General features: G+C 57.9%; 1 protein-coding gene and 1 long non-coding RNA gene across 3 annotated transcripts in view; one reads left to right on the forward strand and one right to left on the reverse strand.

The window, feature by feature from the left end:
• Positions 1–4,999: 4,999 nt before the first annotated feature.
• On the reverse strand, positions 5,000–11,997 carry LOC113603881 (uncharacterized). Of its 2 annotated transcripts, none has more exons than XR_008296438.1 (4): positions 11,679–11,997; positions 9,705–9,887; positions 6,711–6,850; positions 5,000–5,481 (listed from the first exon to the last, which is right to left on the reverse strand). It is a non-coding gene; the product is annotated as an uncharacterized LOC113603881 (long non-coding RNA). The 2 variants fall into 2 exon arrangements; XR_003425657.2 differs by having other exon boundaries at positions 5,001–5,481; positions 9,705–9,801.
• Positions 11,998–12,216: 219 nt separating this feature from the next.
• SORCS2 (sortilin related VPS10 domain containing receptor 2) overlaps positions 12,217–24,915 on the forward strand; it is a 452,598-nt gene continuing 439,899 nt past the window's right edge. Inside the window, exon 1 of the mRNA XM_053217627.1 lies at positions 12,217–12,699. Within this exon, the coding sequence (XP_053073602.1) occupies positions 12,217–12,699 (483 nt within the window). The remainder of the gene's footprint in view (positions 12,700–24,915) is intronic.

Raw genomic sequence — 24,915 nt, forward strand, 5'->3', positions numbered from 1 at the left:
ACAGAGCCTGCTTCAGATCCTGTGTCCTCCTCTCTCTTTTCCCCTTCCCCTCTTGAGGTCTCTCTCTTGAAAATAAATAAAAAATAAATAAACCTTTTTTATTTTTATTTTTTTAAAATGTTTTTTAACGTTTATTTATTTTTGAGACAGAGAGAGACAGAGCATGAACAGGGGAGGGGCAGAGAGAGAGGGAGACACAGAATCTGAAACAGGCTCCAGGCTCTGAGCTGTCAGCACAGAGCCCAACGCGGGGCTCGAACTCACGGACCGTGAGATCATGACCTGAGCCGAAGCTGGACGCTTAACCGACCGAGCCACCCAGGCGCCCCAATAAACAGTTTTTAAAAAGTTAAAAAAAACTGGACATTTTAGCAGTAAATTGCATCAAGTCTGGATTTTTCTTTTCTTTTTTAAAAATTGTACAAAATGTTTATTTATGTTTGAGAGGGGGGAGGGGCAGAGGATCCAAAGTGGGCTCTGTGCTGACAGCAGAGAGTCCAACATGGGGCTGAAACTCACAAGCTGTGAGCTCATGACCTGAGCTGAGTTCGGATGCTTAACCGACTGAGCCACCCAGGTGCCCCCGGGTTTTTATTTTCTTCCACAGGTTATTTCTGATTTTTGCTTATTCATTTGTTTGTTTTTGTGAGTAACTTACCTGGGCTAAGTCTTTGAAATCTATCTCCCTCGCTGTATGTAGCTGCTGCTGTTGTTGCTGTCGTTATTTTTATTAAAAAAAAATTTTTTTTAAATGTTTATTTATTTTTGAGACAGAGAGAGACAGAGCATGAACGGGGGAGGGTCGGAGAGAGAGGCAGACCCAGAATCCGAAGCAGGCTCCAGGCTCTGAGCTGTCAGCACAGAGCCCGACGCGGGGCTCGAACTCACGGACTGTGAGATCATGACCTGAGCTGGAGTCGGAAGCTCAACCGACTGAGCCCCCCAGGTGCCCCTGTTGTTGTTGTTTTTAAATTTATGGCCTTTGAACCCGTGTCTGCCTCACTTAGAGATCGGCCAGTATTTGATCAGAAGTATTCTCAAACACCATGAGTTAGTAAACCTTCTATCCTCGATCAAAGACCTTTGTGTGGGCAGAGGAGCACGTTCAAAATGTAGGCATTTTCAGGTCTGCCTGGCTTTTGCTTTTCACTGGGCTGTTCATACTTCCTCTGTCCACACAGATGGCCCTAGGGTCAGTCAGAAGTCTGTGGCTGGCTTGGGCCCTTCCCAGGGGCACACAGCCTCAGCCATTCTGTACGGCCTCCGGGCCAGTCATTTCCACTGTCGCTGCTGGTAGGCGTGGATGCCACCCATTGCTCCAAACTGAGCGAGTCCCTTTACCCCTGGCACTGCAGCTGCTGTGCCCATGGCCACCCCTCCCCGCAGAGCCTCGGCCTTCCCAGCTGGGAGGGTGCTAAGGGACGAGCCTGGGGCCCGCGTGGTGCAGACGCTCACGGTTCCTACCTGAAGTGCAGCAGTCTTCAAGGACGGACACTGCTTGAAGGACGGACACTGCTTCGATGGTTGCCTGTTCTTGGATGATTTCCAGCGTGTGGAAATGGCTGTTTTCGTCAATTTGCGCGGTTTCATAATTGGCTTTTGGGAGGAGCATTTGCCGACCTCTTCACCTGGCTACAAGTCGAAGTTCTGCCTCCCTGGAGTGCACTTGTGACTGGAAACGTGGGGCAGAGCTGAGGGTGGTCGGAGGGCAGGGTCGGAGGTAGGGGAGAAGTCGCCGTATGTGAGGATGTGAAGGTTGGTTGGGATGGACGAGATTCATTTAGCCGAGGAGGAAAATGGCGGTGCCCATGGGGAAAGGGATTTTCCCAAGTTCTTGAAGCTCAGTCAGTGGAAAGCTGACACTGGAACCTGGCCCTGCTGACTCCCAACTCAGTGCTCTTTCCCTTCTGCCAAATTGCTTCAGTGGTTGTCATTTAGAAGTCTGAATCCCTAGGAGTTTTCAATGTGACAGATCCATCCATCTCCCTCCCTCCCTCCCTCCCTCCCTTCCTTCGTTCCGCCCTTCCTTCCTTCTGCCCTTCCTTTGGTCCATGCATCCATCCATTCATCTATCATCCATCCATCTTCCTCCCTTCCTTCCTTGCTTCCTTCCTTCTTTCATTCCTTCCTTCCTTTGGTCCATCCATCCATCCACCCATCCATCTATCATCCATCCATTCATCCATCATCCATCTATCTTCCTTCCTTCCTTCCTTCCTTCCTTCCTTCCTTCCTTCCTTCCTTCCTTCTGTCCTTCCTTTGGTCCATCCATCCATCCATCATCCACCTTCCTTCCTTCCTTCCTTCTTTCCTTCCTTCCTTCCTTCTGTCCTTCCTTTGGTCCATCCATCCGTTCATCCATCCATCATCCATCTTCCTTCCTTCCTTCCTTCCTTCCTTCCTTCCTTCCTTCCTTCTTTCCTTCCTTTGGTCCATCCATCCATCCATCCATCATCCATCCACCTTCCTTCCTTCCTTCCTTCCTTCCTTCCTTCCTTCTGTCCTTCCTTTGGTCCATCCATCTATCCATCCACCCATCATCCATCCATCCATCATCCATCCTTCCTTCTTTCCTTCCTTCTGTCCTTCCTTTGGTCCATCCATCCGCCCATCCATCCATCATCCATCTTCCTTCCTTCCTTCCTTCCTTCCTTCCTTCCTTCCTTCCTTTGGTCCATCCATCCATCCATCCATCATCCATCCACCTTCCTTCCTTCCTTCCATCCTTCCATCCTTCTGTCCTTCCTGTGGTCCATCCACCCATGCATCCATCCTCTTCCTTCCTTCCTTTCTCCCTCCCTCCCTCCTTCCCTCCCATCCATCCATCCATCCATCCATCCATCCAATATTTATTAAGTGCTTACTGTGTGCCCAGCACTGTGCTGTGCTGTGAGGATAAGTAGAGAACGAGAGGTGACATGACCCCAGTGTCACGATCCTTGTAGTCTCAGAGTGGCGGCACTAGCCTCAGGAAAGGACCTTGCAAGATCCATTTTGAAGAAATATCCCACACTTCTCTGTTAGTCTTAATTAAGGCAGTTCCCCTTTCCAGGGAAAACAATGAGTTTTAATTAACTTCCGAGCTGAAACCCTTCAAACCGTGATTTCAACCAAGTATAATTTGTGGAAAATTTTTATTTCTGGAAGAGTTTTAAGTGTGTAAAGCATTTAAATAGAAAATATCAATTGTCATATTCAACGGTTTGGTAGCAAAAAGTTTCATTTCTGGAATGAATCTCAAAGGCAAGCTTACTGTGAGTTCTCTTTCAAAATATTTAGTGAAGTGGATGGCTCTAAAAACAACTCCTCTAGACGAATGTATGACCCTGAAGCCCTTGGCCTGACACAGAGGGAATGTGGCGGAATGTAGCAGAAACAGCACGGCTTAAGACACTTGCCAGCTGCTTGCGGCTGCCTGTGTGATTCCAAGGAGCCATATGGGAACTGAAGAATTCAGGAAAGAATCTGGATGCTTTGTCCACACAACAAATAATTGGATATTTGGAAATGAGATTTTGGACTGTATCTTGAGTCTTCCTCTGGGAATTCCTAAATACAACCCCAGAGGGATTCATGGAATTTTTAAAATCTCGTCTTTCTCTCGTCCTCCTCTATTTTTTCCCCTTGGGTGATCTCATTCGATAGTCATGTCCAAATCTTGTCTCCAGCCCTGATCCTCTCCCAGGCACCATTTCCAAAGGCCTCTAGAACCTTCCTGCCAGCGTGCCAGTGATGAGGAGGGCTCACCAAATGTCCCTGGGCTCCTGCGTTTGCCAGCCTCCCTACAGGAAGGTCAGGCCATGAACCCGGACTCTGGCCGATGGGATGTGAGTGATAGTGGGGTGACCTCCAGGCCCAACCCCAGGAAATATTCTGTGTGTTCTCCGGCTCTCTCTTCTGTCACAGTGACCTTGCAGGCTAGAGGTTCCAGAGGGCGGAGATAGAAGTCGGAAAGGAGGCGCCTGACCTGCATCAGACTTTGTGAATGAATGCAGTGCCCCTTTCTTGGGTTTCCCCACCGAGATTTGGGCTTCATTTATCACGGCAGCCCAGCCTAGCCTCGCTTGGCTGATATCTCCAGGATGTCCCACAGGCACCCTGGAGACAACGTGTCCAGAGTTGAGCAGCCATCTTCAAATTTGTTCCCTAACTATGGAGTGACATCAATGTTCTCCCAGGCGCCTCTGAGTCTCTTTGGATTCCGTGTGTCGCCTCGCACGGGAGGGGCCCGCCTGCGTTTCCTCCTCCCCACCGCGTCTGCTCACAACCTGCCGTCTCTCACCCAGACCCACACCATGACCTCCGCTGGCCCGGTCTCTCTCCCGAGCTCCGGCTCTCAGGAGCTGCCAGCATTGCCATTCACAAACACAGATCTGATCATGCCGTTCCTTCTCTTGAAAGCCCCGGAAGGGTCTCTGTCACCTTGGAAGAGGGCACCAGCCTGGCTTCCCCCCCAAGTCTTACAGTCCGTCCTGCCTGGCCAGGCCGCTTGTCCCTCCCCGTGCGCACCGTGCCCCTCGGTCTTTTGTGCCTTGCAGATGCTGCAGTCTGTTTTACTTCGTCTGGGTCCCAGCTCGTCATTCAACTCCCGCCCAAATGTATTTTTCTCTTCGCCAACACCTCAGGCAGAATAAATTCTCCTTTCTTCCTTCCGCCGTCCTCAGCGCATAATTCCAGAGCAGCCTGTGTCCTCTGGGTGTTATGCAGGCAAAGCGGGAGGGAAGGACCGCAGGGTCAAAAAGTTGGGGGGGGGGGAGCGGAATTAGTCAAACCCGAACGTTGTTAAATGCAAATAGCACGTGACTCTGAGAGGTGTGACCAGCCCCACATCGCAAACTGCACGTGAGCATCTGGGGGGCACCTCGTGGGGCTCATGTCCTGGGGAAGTTGTCATGTTATCTATGCCCTCGCGTCACAGATGGGGAGACTGAGGCCCGGAGCACGCAGCTGGCGGGTGGCCAGGCTGACAATGGAAGAACAGAACTGCGGGGGGGGGCTGGGCCGCTGGCAGAGGACCGCGCCTCCCGTCAGGCCACCTGCCTGCCAGCACCTGCTGCTCCCGGCCTTTGCCCTGCGAATGCAGACACACTGCGCCCCGGGGTGGGGGCACTTAGGGGACTGGGAGGGTCTTCCCTAGGGATAGTCCACACTGCGCCCCAGCCAGGGCACTTGGGGGCCTGGGGGGGGGGGACTTCACCAGGGACAGTCCACAATGCGCCCCGGCTGGAGGACACTTGGGGGACTGGGGGGGACTTCCCCGGGGACGATCCATACTGCGCCCCGGCCGGAGGGCACTTGGGGGACTGGGAGCATCTTCCCTAGGGAGGGTCCACGCTGCGCCCTGGCCAGAGCACTTGGGGGACTGGGGGGGACTTCCCCGGGGACGGCCATGGACCATCGCCGCATCGATGGGTGAGGCGTGGTCATGCGGACGGACCTCCTGTGGGTTGTCTGTCACTGTCCCACGTGAAGACCTTCTTCCTGCAACAACAGAAGAAAATAGCCACCGCCTTCCAGATGCTTCTTCTGAGCGTCCTACAGACACTCCTTCACCTGCACGACAACCTGTTCACAGGTGCCACGGCCGTTCTCAGTGACCCCGAGGAGACTGAGGCTCAGAGTGAAAGCAGTGACTTCTGCAGTGACCCGCAGGGCCGGGACCAGAGTTCAGGCCCCCACCTGGCTCGCGGCCACCACCGTGAGCTCCTCTCCCCCCACCAAGCACTCACCACACTCTGGCGGGTGCTTTCCAGCACCGCCTCTGAGGCGGGCACTGTTGACGGCCCTGCAGCCACTTCTGAAACGTGACCAGCAGCGCCCTGTGCTGGAGATCGCCACTCTCTAGCTGTGCGCTCCAGGGCAGTTCACTTAGCCTCTCTGGGCCTCAGATGCCTTGCTTCTAAAGTCGGGATAACGGTGCCCCCAAAACACTGCGCACATGGGAGGCCCCTCGTATGGTGCGTGGGGGACGGGGGACGACGAGGGCCAGTCTGAGAAGTGGGCCCCCAGAGCAGCTGCTGCAAGCCTCCTTCCCTCCCTTCTTTTGTCCCTTCCCGCATTTCCTGGCCTCCTACTGGGCCCAGGCCTGTGCACTTGGCTTCAGGGGAAAGACTCCTGGCCTCTGCCGTCTTTCCCAGCTCCTGGGAACCCCAAGGGTGCTTTCTGGCTGGTTGTGCGTTTCCTCCGCAGGCCAGCCCTCCTCTCCTCTACCCTGCCCGCCAGAATGACCACAGTGGGCTCTTGCCCCTACAGACTGATGGGGAAACCCCTATTCCCTGGGCGCCCGGGGGCCACTTTCTGGGGCCTTCCCTGGCGCCCATTAGATGATGAGGTACCGTCACGCTACGGGGAGCTGAGGGTGCACTTTTAAGCCACGCTGCAACCCAGTAAGAAGGGGTGGCCCCTGCACTGGTCAGAGCTGGTCGCTGCCCCACTCTCCATCCCCATGGTGCTTTATGCATGCACACGGAGAGCTGGGGAGCAGTGTGCTATGGCTGACCTCCCTGGGGCCAGCCCCTGGTTCTGGTCATCACCCGGTCCCCATGGAGGGACCAGGAAGCCCCCGCTCTCACTCGCCCTGCCCACCCTACCCTGCGCCCTGCCACCCCGAAGCTCTTGGTCCGGATCCTCCGCTGTCCTCCGCAGTGCCCTCCCCCAGGTCATTACCCACGCTGGCCTCTCTGCCAGGAGCGCCCTTCTCTTTTCTCCACCTGTTTATCCTTCCGGAGATTGTCTGGTTTGTTTCCTGCTGTCTCCCTGGGGCCTGGAGCCAGGCGCAGAGTAGGTGCTCAGCAAACACTTGATGAACAGAAGAAGGAAACACACCTGTCGCACTGCGGTATCTATGCGTCTACGAGAAAGAGGAGCCCGGATGGCTGAAAACGGTTGTCACCCTGGTCTCTGCTGGGCTCTGGGCTCTTGCTTGCTTGGCTTCTCACACACCAGGGGCTTGGCTGGCCCACAGCGGTGGTGCCCCTGGGCAAAGAGATCCCTGCCTCCACCAAGAGGCACCCACAACCACCACCCCAGCTGCCCAAAGAGCTGCCAGCTCCCCCCCCCCCCGCCCCCGCCCCCGTCTCCCTTCTCTGTTGGGATTGGAGCAGCCAGATCCCTGTCTCCCTGTGGGGCCTTTCCTTCCTTCTCCGTCTGGACTCGTTTCCCTTCAATCTCCGGGTCAGACTTCTGTTCCTGGCCTGAGTTAAAGTCCCGTCCAGGCGTCCTTGACAACTTGATAATGGGATGGCTGTGCTCGATCTTTCTGAAAGCCCTCACCTCAACCCCTTGTCATTTGCTGAAAGTCATTAGGAGACGTTTCTGCAAGGCACCGCAGCCCCCCCAAATGGGGCAGCTCCCCTCCCCACCCCCCAACTCGCCACCCTGCGGCTTATTTCTGCCCCCTGCCCCTGGCAGCTCCCCCCTCCACCTGGAAGCCCTCCCTTCCTGACCTGGCTTCTTCCCCCCACCCCTGCAGCTTCCTCTCCTCACCTGGCACCCCCCCCCCCCCAAGCAGGTGCAGACTTCTTAGTTTTGCTGGAGGCCAGGCCAGGGGCGGCTGGGAGCACAGCGCAGGGGAGGGGCTCCCCTCTGTAGAACCTGGCACCCCAACAGCCTGTCTCCTCAGTCTCCTTCCTGCTGGGTCCCCAAGTGTTCCCAAGAGCATTGCCCATGGGTCCCTGGACCGTCTCTGAATCAGGCCCGTGCGGGTAGTTGCCCAAGCTGAGCTCTGTCACATTTATAAAGATAAATTAAAATACTATCACTAGAGACCTTCAATAATTAAAAAAAAAACCTGAGCCTTTTAATGAGTAAGTGGTCTGATTGAAACTTGGAGAGAAGAAGTCTTTCTGCTCCTTTTTGAAGGGGACGCATTGCAATGGCAGGAGGAATCAGTCTGGATCTTGAAGCTGAAGGGTTTGGACCGGGGCTCAGTGGGGCCCCCACTCACCTCTCAGGATAAGCACCGTCTAGTGGGTCCAGCCATGTGCCAGGCACCTGGCGTCTGTTTTTTCGTGAATCCTCTACCCTCTCAGGTCAAGAGATCGTTGGCATTTGTCTGAAGTTCCCCCAGGTGATTCCCACGCGGAGCCCAGGCCTTGAACCGCTGGGTCAGCACGGTGGCTCTCAAACTTGCGGGACGTGTCAGAACCAGCAGGGGACACATTAGAACACAGATCCCTCGGCCCCATCCCAGAGTTTCCGGTTCGGTGGGTCTGGGGGGGGCCTGGGAATCGGCATCTGTAACCGGTTCCCAATAATGCCGACGCTGCTGGTCCTGGGATGACACAGAGAACCAGGGGGTCGGGGTCGTGCTGGTGAGGCAACTACAGAAACAGAGAGGTGAGGCGTGTCACTTAGGACACCCCACTGGCACATGGGGACGTGGGCCTTGGAACCCTTCGGATAGATTGCTGAACCCCAGGTCAGGGAGAAGGGAACGCCCTCTATGTAGGCGCTATATAGGTACTAGGTAGATAGGAGGTTCAACGAGATCTTTCTTCTAGAACAATGCTCTGCCAGAGTAGGCCCAACAGCTTATAGTCTTTAAAATTTTTTTTTTCAACGTTTATTTATTTTTGGGACAGAGAGAGACAGAGCATGAACGGGGGAGGGGCAGAGAGAGAGGGAGACACAGAATCCGAAACAGGCTCCAGGCTCCGAGCCATCAGCCCAGAGCCTGACGCGGGGCTGGAACTCACGGACCACGAGATCGTGACCTGGCTGAAGTCGGACGCTTAACCGACTGCGCCACCCAGGCGCCCTACCAACAGCTTATAGTCTTGATTATGTTCGTTCCTGTTTCCTGAAGGATCGGTTGAAGACCAGCCTTCTTCCCTCGGCCCCTGACGGCTCTTCCCCTTCCCGAGGGGGCCAAGCGTCTCTGAGGCACCCGCCTCCCCCCTCCCAGGAGCAGCGGCCGGGTGTGATCGGGTCTGGAGCCCAGTGCCCCGCGCGGAGCTGGGAACCAGGAGGCGGTGAGGGAGATGGCGAGGGCTGCTTCCCCGTCTCAGGACGTCTCAGGGTCTCGGGGTGACACGTGGTGCTTCCGTGGCCCTTCACGCCCACGCCGGCTGAGCGCACGTCCACCGCTGCGGCGCCGCAGACACTGTCCCCGCGGTCTCCCGAGACTTCTCCCCGTCGGGATGTCAGACAGGATGCCTGACTACAACCTGCCGCCCTTCCTTGCCGCCCGTCCCCATGTCTTTCTCCTGCACCGAAGCCCCCGGGGTCCCCGAGTTGGTCACTAATGAGGGTGAGCACAGGGCGAGCAGGTGCTGGGTGCGGGCTTTCCTCCGTCCCCCGCAAGTCCCCTGCCACCTTCCCCGGGCCCAGCCACCAAGGCTTCTCTGGACTCTGGACAGGGGCCTCCTAGGGAGCTAGCTTCCTGTAGTGTCCTCACAGGGGGACAGATGGCTCTGAAATGTCTCTGGTCTTACTCCCCTGCTTAAAAGCCCCCAGCGACTTGGTACCAGTCTGCGAATACAAATGAAGCTGGCTGCCTTCCTCCCTGAGCCTGGACGGTGGCTCTCATGCTCCGCCCTGCCCCCCAGCTCTTCCCACCTTGCCCGTGGCTGGCTCCTTCTCCGCTCAAAGTTCCCCGGCCCCTTAGTGACCCCTTCATCTCCGTGTGCTGACTGCCGCATTTTCTCCTGGGTACTTACTACTGTCTGAAAAGAACTTTCCGCGTTAGGACAGGGGCTCCTCACCAGCGCAGGGGTACTTCTCTGTCTCCGCCATCACTGTGTCCCCGTGTCCAGCAGTGTGTGCGAGCTGCGTGACCTTGGGGATTCCCACGTCTCTGAGCTTTGGATTCGGAGAAGGGGTGAATCAGTCCCGCTCTTTTGAAAGCGTTGCAGCCTTATCGGGGCAGAGTCAACCAGCCGACTGTTCTGGAAAAAGCACCGGGGAGGCATCCGCCAGCCTGCCTGCATTTCAGGCCTGGGGCCTCCCCCCACTTCCTCGAGGACTTTAACCAAGTCACCAATAACGTGGGCCTCAGTTTGAGCCCGGGTGGTGGTGCTGATGTGCCCCTGGCCGAGAGGCTTCGTCTCTGCCTCCAAGTGGTTAATGTACCCGTGAACCCGGCACGCAGACCACAAGTTACGCGGGATGGGGGAAGGAAGGCTGCCCTGGGGCCAGAAAGCCGGGGCTGGAGTCTGGAGCCTGACACGCTCTGGCTCGGTGAACTTGGCAATCACTGCCTGGAGTCTATTTCCTCAGCTGTGGAAAGGGGACCATCACATGTGCCCCACAGCCTGCTTCTGGGAATTATATACAATTACCTGCAATGTCGCCCCTTGTCCCCGAGAGCAGGTTCCTCCCCTTCCCCCACCCCCACCCTGTCTTCTTCCCCAGGATGCACTGGGTCCCTGGGAAAGTGTCCAACATGGAGTAGGTGCTCAGTCATTTGTCACAGTCAACTTTTCTTGGGGACAATGCTTAGGGGCTCTTCTACTAAAACAAGCAGACAGACAAGGGGAGAAGCTCAGAGCCTGTGCGGCCCCCACCTTCACATTACGGCTGGGGAGGGGAGTGGAGACCAGGGTGTCGGGAAGGGCTCCCCGGGAACCGTCTAACCCGGGACACCACCCACCTCTTTTCTTGACTGCCGGCCCCTGTCCGCAGCGTGCTTTGTTTGTAAGCCTCTTCCTAGGCCCCTGTTTGCCTGTCTCGCCTCCCTCAGCCCTGCACCGACCCCTTCTGCTCTTCCCTGCTCCCTGTGCGAGACCACATGTTCCCACAGCCGATGGCTCCTGCTTCCCGTCCCCACCCGGGGCCTGAGCCTGAGATTTAGAATCTGTCAGGTTGGGAATTTACACCATGGAGGGGAGGGCGAGGGCACATTCCAAGGGGGGAGACTTCTTAGACATCTGGCCCCCCCAGCCTGGGCACAGACAGCGTGAGCCCCTGGGACGCTATCTGTTACTGGATAGGACTTCCGCCTGGGGGAAGACAGCAGAAGACAGTGCTGAGCGCTGCTGCTCTTGGAGGCTGGAGGGAACCTGCACCCCCTCTCTCTTTCCCAGGTGTTTGAGGCTTTGCTCCCCTGCCCCGTTAGGCTCCCTCTCTGTCTCCCTTGCTGTCTCTCCCCCGCTCTGGACCAAAGAGACCCGGCTGGGAGGCAAGAGTGACAGAGACCCCTGAGGATTTTTACCTGACGCAGAGGCCTCTGGGGGAGGGGTGGAGGCAGGCTGGCCCCTGGCCCCGCAGAGGCTGCAAAGCTGGCCTCCCCTCAGAGACTCTCCGGCACCCGGACTCCATATTTTCGTGAGGCCAAGTTGTATGTAGCACGTGGAGGGTACTCAAGGTGGGTACTCAGTCTGTCTAAAGCAGCCCATGATCTTGGGCGGCGACTTCCTGTGTGCTGAGCCTCAGTTTCCCCACTCTTCGCTTCCGCCCGGCAGGCTCTGCCCTGGATGGGACCTCGCACCCCCCCACACCCCCTCTAAGTGCTTCCACACCCAGGTGTCTGTCCTCATGTTCGGGGCTGCCCCCTTGGTGGCTCCTGGGCTTGGAGCACAGCCTTGCCCTGCCAGGACGTCCCAAAGCCTAAGGCACAGGCGTGGCTGCCCAGGAGTAGGTTGTGTCCCGGCAGCCACAGGGCCTTTGCAGTGCCTAGAAAGTCCTCTAGGTTCTGTCTACACTGCCACCTCTTTAGAGGCCCCCGCAGAACTCCTCACCACTTCCGCTCTGTCCTCGTTGTGGCTCTCTGTGACTTGGTCTGTCAAGGTGTTGGCACGGGTGAGGTCTGTCTCCCTGGGCGGACCACCGGCTCCAGGGCCTGGCGCCTGGCTGTTGTTCACCCCTGTGCCCCCCCGGTGCCTGGAACCGTGGCTGGCCCAGAGTAGGCGCTCAGTAAGTTCAGGAAGAAAGGGAGGGAGGAAGGAAAGAGGGCAGAGAGGAGGGAAGGCGCCCGGAAGGGCCGAGGAAGGAAGGAAAGGGCTCTGGGGCTCGGCGCTCCCGGGACCTCTGCCCAGGCCCTTGAGCGGTTGGCGCTCGCTCGGCCGGCGCGGGGTCGGCCGGCAGGTGGCGGTGCGCCCTCGGCTGCGCGGGCGGCGGCGGCGGCGGCGGCGGAGCCGCGAGTCCCCTCCTCCCGCCGGCTCCCTCCCCTCGCCGGCTCCTTTCTCTGCGCTCTCGCTCGCGCTCCCCAGCGCCCTCCCGCTCTCCCGGCCGCGGTCTCCCTCGCCCGCGCCGCCCCGCCGCCGCCCCTCGGCGACCATGGCGCACCGGGGGCCCCCGCGCGCCCCGAAGGGCCCCGCTGCCCGAGCCCCGAGCCCCGGGGCCCCGCCGCCGCCGCCGCCGCCGCCGCCGCGCTCGCCGCGCTCGCGGCCGCTCCTGCTGCTGCTGCTGCTGCTGGCCGCCTGCGGGGCGGCGGGGCGCTCCCCCGAGCCCGGGCGCCTGGGTCCCCGCGCGGTGCTGACCCGGGCGCCGCCGAGCCCGCCTGCGGGGCGCGCGCCGCCGGGCGGCGGCGAAGACCGGCAGGCGCGCGGCGCGGAGCCCGGCGCCCCGGGGCTCGGTCCAGCGCCGGGTCCCGGCGAGGACGGCGCCCCCGCCGCGGGCCAGGGGCGCCGGGCGCGGGCGGCGCCCGTGGCCGGAGCGGCTTCTCGGGCGCAGGTCTCGCTCATCAGCACATCGTTCGTGCTCAAGGGGGACGCGACGCACAACCAGGCGATGGTGCACTGGACGGGCGAGAACAGCAGCGTAAGTGACCTCCGCGCGCCCCCCGCGGCCCCTGCCCCGGCCACCTCGAGCCCGCACTTCCGGACGGCCCCGGGGTCACCCCGGGCGTTCTGGGCGACTTGGGGACGCGAGTCACCTCCGCGGCGGCGCCCCTACTGGACTCTGGCCACCGGTTCCTTGGGGGGAGAGAGGTCCCCAGATAATGTGCGCGCCCCGCCTGACAGATTTCCAGGACCCGAGCCACCTCGGAGGCGCCCCTAGGAGCTTCCAGAGCCCAGGTTACGCGGGAGGGGGTGTCTCCCGAGGCTTCGGGGCGCTGGTCACCTCGGTCCTTTAGGACCACCTTCACTCGGTGTTGCGCCTCGACCGCTCTGACTCCACCCGGTCTGCTCAGCGTTGCGTTCTGGGATTTTGGCTGCGGGACCCTCTCCGCCCTGGTCTGTCCGGGACTTCGCTCGTGGTCTATCCCGGAGCTCGCTCCGGGGGCTCCAGGATTTCCCCGGTTAGCTCGGCGTCTGATTCTGGGACGCCCTCCCCACCCCCTCCCCCCGCTCCGGATTCCACTAACGTGACCGGGGCTACATCTGGAAGCGCAGGGATCTGCGTACCCACGGAGTTGGGCGCCGCGCTCTCCACCCGCGCCCGCAAACTCCCTGGCCTCCCTCCACCTTCCCTGCCGCTCTGGAAGTTGGGCTCCCCCCGACCTCGCCACATCTCTTAGGGTCCTCGGCGCCTACTTCCTCCAGCGCAGCGCTGTGGTTCCTACTCCTCCGGACCGCGGCCGGTCCTTGTTTTGTGTGTGTGTGTGTGTGTGTCGCCTGCGGGGGTGTGGGGATGCCCTCCCGTTCCTCCCTGCGGGCTGCCTTGGCCTCGCTTTTACCCTGGGCAGATGACCAATGGTCACGCATGGGTCACCTCCCAGCAGCCCTACTTGATCATCTCCAGTTTCGGAAGCGTGCAGGGAGGTGGCAGCTGTTGGCCAACTGGTTGTGCGTGGGGTAGAGATGGGACTCCGCTTACTCCCCTCCATCGCTGTTCGCTCTGGTCGCCCCCCCCCCCCCCCCCCGCCGTGGCTACCCCTCCCCAGCTCCTCTCCTTGACCGCTGCTGCTCTCCTAAGTTCTGGGGAGGCAGCTTTGGGCCAGGGCCCCTGCATGCTTTAGGAGTGGAGGGGTGGGGATCTATGTGCTTCCCTACCCAGGAAGGGGGTGTATCAAGGGCTGGGGGCACTTTGACCCCCTGCTTTGCTGCACAGGCGAAGACACCTGGTCTCTAGACTTGGGTCCTTTCTGCCACCTCCAATCAGACTAGAAGCTTTGGGGGGTGGTGGGGGTGGGGGTGTGAGTTACTCTCTAGATACCAGCAGGGGGCGCTCAGGGTGCCGACTGAGTGGGGGTGGGGGGCAGGTGCTCCCTAGGAGGCCTTCCCTGTCTGAATCTTGACAGAGGGGTCACTGGTGAACAAACTTTGTCCCCTGTGCTGTATGCTGTAACTTAGGGACTGGCTGCGAACCAACAGCACAAGGAGGAAGTGAACATCTAAGGTCATCCCGTGGAGCCAGACTCTCCCAGCCAAGCCCCCCACCCCACCTGCTGAGGTGGTCGAACAAGCTGCCTGTTCCGTCCCTTGGTCATTTTCGCTTCGTGGGGTGGGGGAGGTGGGGGTGGAAGAAGGGAGAGAGGGGCACTGAGAGGTGGAGACCAGCCTTCAAAGTGGGACCGGCACCCAGCCCACCCATGCCATCCGGACTGTAGAGCCAGAGGGCTCTTCCTTGGAGGGAGCGAGGAGGGAGCTTGGGTCAGCGGGGCTGCGGCACTGGGGCGGGGCTGGGGGGGCATCAGAGGAGCCCCCCCCGGGTTTGCTCCCTGCAGACAGTGGCTGAGTTGAGTGACTGCTTTGCAACTGCGTGGCTTGTATCCTGGCTGGTGGCCGGAGAATACCTGGAGAGGGGACTTGGGATGGGGGGGGGGGTGGGATCTGGCTTCTCTTTGGTGGGGACAGGAGGTCCAGAAGCAGACAGGAGCTTCGAAGGGTGCGTCTCTCCTCTGGCCCCCTGGAAAGGGGAGGGCAGGGATAGATAGCGTGCAGAAAGCAGGGCAGAGCCTGGCACTCAGCGGACACTTCAGAGGCGGAAGCCAGAAGTATCTTATTCTGTCAAGTGTTGTTGACTGTGGGGTAGAGAGAGAAGGCACACAGCGCTGGAATGTTGACCCAGGCATTTGGCACAAGTACCTTCTCACTCCTGCGTCGCGTCTCCCGCTCACCCATCCTCTGGAATGGGACGTTGAGGCAGACTGAGTTCTCCCCGAAAAAGCAGATCATCTTCTGGCTTGGGGGACGGGTGATGCCTTAAGAGTTTCACCTTGTCTGGGGAGTGCTCAGGAGGGGAGTGAAGCTGCTCCCGGTAGTAAATGAAGACGTTTTTCTTTTTTTTTAACGTTTATTTTTGAGACAGAGAGAGACAGAGCATGAACGGGGGAGGGGCAGAGAGAGGGGGAGACACAGAATCCGAAACAGGCTCCAGGCTCTGAGCCATCAGCCCAGAGCCCGACGCGGGGCTCGAACCCACGGACCGCGAGATCGTGACCTGAGTTGAAGTCGGACGCTTAACCAACTGAGCCACCCAGGTGCCCCGAAGACGTTTTTCTAATTGTTACTTTCTCAGCGCTCAGTGCACGCTGCACGCGTGGCCTTGTCTTCTGGGCACACGAGGGTTCTGGGGAACGTGCTTTGCTGGCAGCTGTGGGGCCAAAGGTTTTAGCCGGGATGCTGTGCTTGGTTTTACCTCTGCTCGAAGGCGCCACCTTTTAGGGCTACAGGAGGGAAGACACTAACTTGAGGCCAATTTGCTGAGTGGAGTCTTTCATTTCACTTAATTTGTCCGCGTGGCGAGACCCAAGAAAGTGCATTTTGCAGATGTGGCCCACCTGAGCAGAGAACATGTTTTCAAAATTAAAAAAAAAATGCATTTGCTGAGAGGGCGAGACTTTTGGAAATAGTATCTTAGAGCATCTGCAAGAAGGAGTCACAGGATGCAAGAGACCAGCCCTCGGTCGCTGAGCACTGGGAACATGTGTGCGTTTTCCTTCCCACGGCCTGATTTCTTCCTGCTCCCATGGAGATAGATAGGGAAGCAGACTTGCTTGGGAGTTCAAACACTGCCTTTCTGTCTGTTGAGCTGCAGAAACAAATTGTTATGTGTGAAATTCATCTTTCGTTGAAACCACTGGGCATCACCTTTGAGGGATCCAGGATGGGCTTTGCACACACGCTTCCGGGTGTCGCTTCCCTGGAGCCGCCCTCAGAGGCGGAGGTGCGATTTGAAGGTGAAAATCGCGTGCTTAGGTTGCTTATTTTAAGCCTAGCTCACCTGCGTGCCTTCCCTCGCCGCCCTTGAACTTCCGCTTTGATGCATTAATTCCCTTGAACGTGAGCTTCGTGCAACCAGATCTGGGTTGTTCAGGGGTGTCACGTTTACGAGCCGATCAGCACCTCCCTCCCTCCCCTTCCGTCCCCCTCTCGTTTTCCACATTCGCTCCATGCTGTGTCTACAGGGCTGGGGATGTCGAGGGGAGTCGTGTGCAAAGGTAATTCTGAACCTGTTATCCACCTTCTCTGTTCCAGAGTCTTGAGGAACCTGGTATATGTGTGTATTTTACACCCCGAGAGCCAGGGCTCCAAATCAGACAAATGGAGCTTTCGGGGGCGTGAATTGGGCCGTGACAACTTGCCAGATGTCAAGTTCCTTGAGGGCAGGTGTGTTACATGCTAGGGTTCCCGTATCAAAGCACCACAGACCGGGCAGCTTAAATGACCAAAGTGTATCTCCTCACAGACTGGGAGGCTGGGAGGCTGGGATCCAGGCGTGGACAGGTTGGCCTCCTCTCAGGTCTCCCTCCGGGGCGTGTAGATGGCCCTCTTCTCCCTGTGTCCTCCCATGGCTGTCCCTCTGTGTCTGTGTCCTGATCTCCTCTTCTTATAAGGACCCCGGTCAGGTTGGATTAGGGCCTGCCCTAGGGACCTCATTTTAACTTGATTTTAACCTTTTTAAAGACCCTTTCTGCAAATACGGGTATGGTCAGAGGTATTGGGGGTCAGGACTTTTCTCATATGCATTTTTTGGAAGGGACACAGTTCAGCTCATAGCAGCAGGGAAGGGGCCTCCCTCACCTTTTCATTCTCTGACTTTCATGCAGTGGAGCTCAGAGTGGTACAGTGGGAGAGAAGGGTGGGACATCAAAGCTAGACTATAAGGGATGAGTACCATCTTCCCTGGTGGAGAAATCAGGGGAGGCTGCATGGAGGAGGTGGTGTCAGGGCGGGCCTAAAGAATGAGTAGGGGAAGCATATGGGAGATGGAGAAGAACCTTCCAGCAGGGAGGAACAGCGTGGGCAAGCTCTGGGAGGTGGGAATTTAAAGGTGTGCGTATGTTGTGAGGAGGGACCGTGAATGCGTTGTGTAGGGAGACAAATCAGAGGGAAGAGGTTTGGAAAAACAAAGTCGACGTCAGCTCCTAGTGGACCGGACCGTGGGGCTGGAGAGCCCAACATGGCAGTGCGGGGTGGTGGTTTTTGCTTTTTAAGGTTAACAGCTTTTATTTAGAAAGGCTGAAAAGAGTGTATGCTAATTGGAACAGCTAGGCTGTCCAAGAGATGACTTGAAAATTCCCTTTTCATATCCCCCAAGAGCTGGATTCCACCACATACGCTTTGTTCTTTCTACAGAGCTCTGACCTCAGACGGAATCAGGCAGAATTATGGCTTAGGCTCCCTCCCATCGTGGCTGGGCTCCAGACAAGAGCCCGGCCCTCCAGGCAGACAAGCCGGTTGCTGGTGGTGGTGCCCAGGGAAGGTCGAAGCTGTGGGTGATCCAAGTTCCTTCCACGGGGTGCCCCCCACTCCTGCCTTCTCTCCTCTCGGGCGTCCGTGTGCTTTCGTAGAGACGGGGCCGGTCTGGCTCATCACGCAGACGGTGGTGGCGATCGACGTGCAGGCCTCAGAGCTGCCGGCCTGGGTTTGTAGCTGGCCGGATCCTTCCTGGCTCGGAGACCTTGGGCAGACCGGCTGCCCTGGGCCTCGCCGTCTTGGGGCTGGGGTGTGAAGGCTCGCGGCTTGCCGTGCAGGTAGGTAATCCCCGCGCTGTTTGCACAAGAGCCAGGCCCCCAGCAAGCGCTCAGGAAACGAGGTCGGGGTCCCGTCTGAGTTTCCGCAGCCTGTCGATGGGGCTGCTGAGGGGCCTCGGAGGTGAGGCCTCTGGATGGAGGCTCTTCGAGGAGGCCGCTGCGATACTGAGGCCTGGGCCGGACCCTGGAGGGGCGGTGGGAGAGAGGACTGCCCGTGAGAGAGGTTTCCAGCTGGGGACGGACGGGACGTGGCTGCCCCCTGCTCCGTTGGCTTCCCGGCTCCTGGCCGGCCTCCGGCGCACAGACACCATAAAGGCCTCGTCATGCAGCACTTGTGGTTCTTGGACGAACGGGTCCAAGTCCCGAGACAAAGCTGACGTGTAGTCTCGTATCCGATGGCTGTGGTTTCGTGCTGAGGCTCCATTGCGTTCTTGGAGGTGAGTTTGGTGGCCCCGTGGCACAGGGTCTTATGGTCGAGTCTGCTGAACGTTCCACGTGATGCTTTGGAATTGCAGGCCACCACAGTGCGGGGCCTCCCGGCGTTTCGGGGTGGGGACCGGATTGGAGAGAGAGTTCTGGCTCACGGGGGAGCTGGGCTGTGGCTGGTCAGCGTGTCGATGGTGGGCATCTGCCCAGATGAAGTACTTCTCTGTCGTGGCAGCCATCACCAAGGGTGACCAGCGGCCACCTAGGGAGAGGCCGAGGCAGACCGAGGTCAAGGGACACGGTGACCCGTGCTGAAGGCCTGTCACGTTTGCTGTCAGGATGAGGGCTGGACAAACCCGTCAGGGACCGTGGGCCTGGTGTCTGGGCTGAGAACAAGGAGAGAGGGAGGGAAGCCTGTGTTAGGACAGGTGACGGTAAACGGAGATATATGCACGGGGTAAGCAGAGCCATTGCATCCATAGGGAGACACCCGCCCTTTGCCCGGGGTGGCCCAGGGGGACCTGGGGTCTTCTGCCTTCTTGCTGTGTGGGGAGAGACCCCATGAGTTGGAGAGCCCCAGGTGAAAAGAGGCTTCATATTAGCCCTTAAATCAGCTGCTTTCTCTGGACAGTTACGGGATACAGTGAGGGGCAAGGTCAAACACGGCCCCTGTCCTGGTGAGATGTTTGCTCTGGACGGGAATTCATCGCAGGGCATCCTGGCGCCGTGAAAACCTGCTCTGAGGAGGTCAGGGAGGACTTCCTGGAGGAGGTGGTAGTGAGGTGGCTCTGAAGGACCAGCAGAGTCACTGTCCCCTGGGCTGAGGTGGAGAGTGAGAGGGTGGGAATACGGAGGCCCGAGGAGAGGCACGGGGGCCTGAAAAGCCTGGAACACTGGGACGCAGAGAGGACATCCGTCAGTCAAGCAGCCTGGCTTGAAGGCAGATAAACAGCCCCATTAATAAAGTTCCCGAACCCGGTGCACAAATCCACTCGTACTTTAATAAAGTGGCTATTTAATTTGTAGTTGTGCGAGGGTTCCTGAGAGTATTTTAAAGAGGTCGTAAATTAACTCCCCCCTTCCGCACGTCCCTTCAGAGAAGCACGCCGCCCGGCGCACAGGCCTTGTGAAGGGTTGCTGTTGCTTTTAATTTTTATTTATTATATTTGTCGGAGGCAGGCTCAGACCCTGGAGGACGTGGCCAGGGAGCGCGGGGTTGGGGCGGTTGGAAAACGGGCTTGGGTAATACCGAACATCCCCGTGCCTCCTTCCATCTAGGAGGACCCTGACGAAGAGATTGAAAATGGCCTCGTGTTTGGGGGCGCCCTCTCTTTCCCTCTTTAGCCTCCAAAGACCTAGCTATTTATAGATTCCTACCAACGGCTTATTTCAGCCACCCCCTCCCAGCGCCTGGAGATCGTGTGGGTGCTTCGAGGAGCACACAGGGACGCCGACGACCCGAGACGCCCGGCTGCCCACTGTTGCTGCTGCCTTCCCCGTGTTCAGAAGCCCCGGGGAACAGGGGAGCCCGGTTCCTGAGGCTGGGCCGGCCCGGTTGGCCGGGTTGACCACTGCGTTTGAGGGGTTGAAGGCTTATGCGCAGAACCGTTCGCAGCCTGCTCTTGCCGTGGGAATCCTGTGAAAGCTGGGGTTCCGCGCATAGAGGCCATGCCACATAAACGTGAGACGTGACACTTTCCCGGACCCGTGGGCCGCCCGGTCCCAGTGCCGCGGAAGTGGATGGCGGGGGTTGGGGTTGCCCTGTGCTGGCTGGTCCCCGGCAGGTGGGCACAGGTGCACGCGGGCCCTGACCTGCTCCGGCTTCTGCAGGGGACTCTGAGGCTTGTGTTCAACCTCTGACACGCACCCACAGAGGGCGGCAGCAAAGTCTTTTTTTTTTTTTTTTAATTTTTTTTTAAACGCTTATTTATTTTTGAGAGAAAGAGAGCGCGAGGGGGAGAGGGACAGAGCGAGAGGGAGTCACAGAATCGGAAGCAGGCTCCAGGCTCTGAGCTGTCGGTACAGAGCCCGACGTGGGGCTCGAACTCATGAACCGTGAGGTCCTGACCTGAGCTAAGTCGGGCGCTCAACCGACGTAGCCACCCCGGCGCCCCATGCAGCAAAGTCTTTTTAACTGAAGCCGTGTGGCTCGGGGCCACACCACACAACGTGGCTTGTGCCCGTCATTTTTATCCTGATTAAGTTCCGTTTGCGGTCTTAAAAAATTAATAGAGGGACTTGAATGTGAGCTTTCACAGGAGGACCGAAGGAAAAAGGAAAAGTCAGATGATGCTCTTGGGAGGTAGAAAAGTTCCATCTCATTTTGCATTTCTGTAGCAGTCGGTTACTGTATTTGCACAGAAAATTACAATCTTTTAATTAGTTTCTTCTCACACCACCTCGAAGATCTTAAAATAACACCCCTCTCCTTCCTCAGTAATTTTCTTGCAAACGCAGATAATTTCCTGCAATGTTGAGCTCGCCTTGTCTTCGACAGGGCATGTCTCTCGCACGGTGCCATTTCCTGATGCTCGGAGATAAATTAAGTTCAAATTAAAGGAAGAAAAGAGCCCGGCCGAGTGTGGCTGCTCCTATTCAGATCAATTTTAATTCAGAAAGGGTTCTTTATGAGGCTTCTGCACCGTGGATCTATTTTCCGAAGCGTCAAGACGCGGAGGTAGTTATCTCGCTGGCCTGGGCTGGGAGCTGGCGTTCGTGGGCTGGGGTCAGCTGGAAGCTCCTCCTTTCTGATGTCACTTGATCTCGTAAAAACAATTCCTCGTCATTTACAGAGCACTCCTGACGAGTAATAATGAAAGTTAATAAGCTCGGTCCCCATTTATTACGCCCGTTACCGTACCGGATGCCTCGCAGGCGTTACCCCTGGAAACGGTCCCGCAAGATCCACACGGTGATGACGTTCACTCTACGGATAAGAAACGTGAGGTTCACGGCAGCGTGGGTTGTCCGAAGCCACAGGGCTCACATGGGGTCCTCGTTGGGACTTGACTTCTTTCACTCTTAAGCCTAAGTGTTTTTTTTTTAATTTTTATTTATTTATTTATTTATTTATTTATTTATTTTTAATTAAAAAAAATTTTTTTTAACATTTATTTATTTTTGACACAGAGAGAGACAGAGCATGAACGGGGAAGGGGCAGAGAGAGAGGGAGACACAGAATCGGAAGCAGGCTCCAGGCTCCGAGCCATCAGCCCAGAGCCCGACGCGGGGCTCGAACTCACAGACCGTGAGATCATGACCTGAGCCGAAGTCGGCCGCTCAACCGACTGAGCCACCCAGGCGCCCCAAGCCTGAGTGTTTTTTAATGTAGTGCAAGAAGTGTTTTTCTTTGTCTTTTGTTGCTAGTTTGGAATTGTGATGAATACAAGCAACGTACAATCCATCCATCTCCGGAACTTGTCCGTCAAATGGAAACTCTGTCCCGTTATTCCACACTACGTCCCAGGGGCTCCTGGGTGGCTCAGTCGGTTAAGCATCCGTCTTCGGCTCAGGTCACGATCTCAGGTTCGTGGGTTTGAGCCCCGCATCAGGCTCTGTGCTGACGGCTCGGAGCCCGGAGCCTGCTTCGGATTCTGTGTCTCCCTCTCTCTCTGCCCCTCCCCCACTCACACTCTGCCTCCCTCTCTCAAAAATAAGTAAACATTAAAAAAAATTAAACACGAACTCCCCGTGTCCCCTGCCCCCAGCCCTGGCTCCCATCCACCATTCTCCTTTCTGTCTCTACGAGTTTGACTTCCCTGGGGACCTCGTGTAAGTGGAATTATACATAAGGCTCCTTTTGTGACGGGCTTATTTCACTGAGCACAGTGTCCTTGAGGTTCATCCGCGTGGTACCAGGTGTCAGAATGCCTTTCCTTTTTAAGGCTGAGTAATGTTCTGTTGTCTGGATGGACCACGTCTTCTTTACTCACCCGTCCGTCCACGGACACTTGAGATGTTCCTCTCATGGCTGTTGTGGATCCTGCCGCTGTGAACATGGGTGAACAGATACCTGCTTGCACTTCCTTTGGGCGTGTGTCCGGAAGCAGGACTGCTGAGTCATGTGGGAATCCCATGTTGATTTTCCGGTTGAGCCTGAGGTCTCGGCTACCGCAGAAATTGCTCTCGTGTCAGCCTTGAGTTTGGCCGGCTTGCCAGTTAGTGGCAGGGTTGCTGTCCCCAAAGAAATCCACCGCCCGTGGTTTTGCAGGAGAAATACCGACAGCGTCAGAGGCGATCCCGCGTGGAGAGAGGACCCGGCGGTGAGACTGTGTGAGGGCACGCCTTTTGTTTCTGTTTTCTTCCGATAATCCCGGGTTCTGGCGGTGACCCAAGGGAGGGGTGGTTGCTCAGAGCCCGGGAAACCCAGGTCTGCCCGCGTTGCAAAGTCAGAAGGAGGCTGGTTGGTCTGATGCCCGGCCGAGGGTGGAAGAGAGGCTCTCCGGGGAGACGCGGGGCAGGGGCGGCCGCATTTCCTCCGGCTGGCAGCGTGTGCATTCCAAGTTCAAGCTCGTTTCCCTTCCTCCCTGCTTTTAGGGGCTTTTCCCTATTGACTGCCTCATTGACCAGTTAAGTAATTCAATTTTGCCTCTGTAAAAAATAAAGCACTCCATAAAAAATCTCATGTTTTTCTCAATTTATTCCTGTCAATACCACTTAACCCCATCCAGGCTTATTTTCTCATTTATCCTTTGACCGTCGAATGGGGCCTCTGGGTGTCTGAATCCCGTAACACTTCTTCCTCTGTGATTCGAGGTGCACCCCCCGCCCCAGACGCACCCTGCGAGGTCTCCTGGCCCCAGGGACGTCCCAACCCGCCATGGGGGTTCCTAGCTCTCTCTGTGCCGTGGGCTCACCCACCCCAAGTCCAGAGAAGCCCATGGAACCTTGTCAGGATGTTTTTATAATGAGCGTAAGATAAAACATACGGGACTAAAAGGAAACCGATTCTGTGAATATAGAGTTATCAAAATACTGAAGCGAAATACTTTACTGACACATCAACAGGAGCCAGCAGAAGGCAGAGACTCGTATGCGTGTAGAAATGACGGTAATGCGAGGTGGGACGTGGCCCGTGGGAAGAGAGGGGACAGACGGACCCCACGGGCATGATTTCTCTTCCCTGTCGCCCCCACACCTCAGCCCCTGCTCCCCGTGCACTGTGTCCCCTAGGCTCCCCTCCTTGGCCCCGCAGGCCTCCCAGTGGGGGCTTTTGTCTGCCTGATCTCTGCTGTCCCCCAGAGCCTGGTGTGCCTAGTAGGTGCTCAGTAGGCAGTAAGTAGGTGTTCAGTGAGGTGTGCCTATATTTCCCTGGACGCCCGCTCAAGTACAGCACAGCAAAGCCTAGCAGTATTCGTGCAACATTCGGGTAGGATAGGAGGTGGCCATGGGTCCTGAAGGGCTGCAGAGCTCACTTCCAGCCCCACCTCCCTGTCCGCTGGGGGTCTGGGAAGGCCCAGAGCATCGCCCCCTGTCGCTCGCACGGCCGGAGAATGACAGAGTGTGGCTCCCTGTCCAGCCTGCTCTTTGAAGCAACTACAGAGCGGGGAGGGTCATGTTGGTTCCCCGGAGAGATGGAGAGATCTCCTGCCAGAGACCAGAGCCATCCAGAAGCTTCTGACTCGTGGTGGTGGCTGTGCGGCCAGGCCACAGCACCGCCACCCCTCTGGCCTTTGCCCTTTGCCCTTCGACCGGGAGGCAGAGCACTCAGCGGTGCGAAAACACCTGTTCCAAAACGAAGCTGGGGCTCTTCGATAGCTCGCCCGTTTCCAGCCTCATTTCACTTATAGGAGACACCTCCCCCCTCCCCCCCCAACCCCCCGTCCCCGCCCCCGCCCTGAGATGGCTTGCTGAGCTTTCAGACAAAGACAGACAACTGGGTGGGCTGAGGCACTGCCACCAGCGAGGTCGTCCCGGAGGGGTGGCACCGGCTCGTGAGGAAGCGTCCTTCTCACGGTCCCGCAGGGTCTGGTCATCTGCCGGCAGCCCCATGCCCAGCGGCCCCTTGGAGTGGCCTCCTGGAGGAGTGGCCTCTGTCCACGTCACCCTCCTTCTGCATCGTGGCTCACCTTCAAGAAGGTGCCGTCTTTGGGGGCCGACTGGGGTGCCATCAACCCCCCCTTACGATGGGGCCTGGGCTGGGGAGGAGGGTCCGCCGGCCTCTCTGGGCCTCCGTGTCCTTGTCCCCACAGGGGCTGTCAGGAGCCGCCCTTGCCCTGGGGCGCAGGAGGAGAGCCCGGAGTGCAGGCTGGAGGGCCATGTCCCCACGCCTGGTCCCATGGCCCCGGAGCTCACTGAGCCGCCAGCTCCCCAGCCGGCAGCCTGCGGGAGTTTGCGCGGCTACGACTCCCTGGACGGGGAGTACAGCACAGCAAAGCCCAGCGGTGTTCACGCAACACTCGGCTCCGAGCGTCTGCGCAGCAGATGAGAGAGTATTTCTTGACGACGGCCGGTTTTTCACAAGTTTCGTGATGTGAATTATTGCCTGGAATGCTCGCCTCTTCAGATCAAGGCTTCCTGTCCATCCCACCCCGGGCGGCCAGAGGCCTGGGTGGCACAAGGAAATCCGAAACCCGCTGGTCTAGCTGAAGGGAGCCTCGGGCCCCCTTCCCTAAGATGCCTTTGCTTCCCGTCCCCGTCCTGGCCGGCCCTGGACAGTCCCCAGCATCCTCTGGGGCACAGCCGAAGC

Source organism: Acinonyx jubatus, chromosome B1, assembly GCF_027475565.1.
Source record: "Acinonyx jubatus isolate Ajub_Pintada_27869175 chromosome B1, VMU_Ajub_asm_v1.0, whole genome shotgun sequence".
In the NCBI taxonomy this organism is placed as follows: domain Eukaryota; kingdom Metazoa; phylum Chordata; class Mammalia; order Carnivora; family Felidae; genus Acinonyx; species Acinonyx jubatus.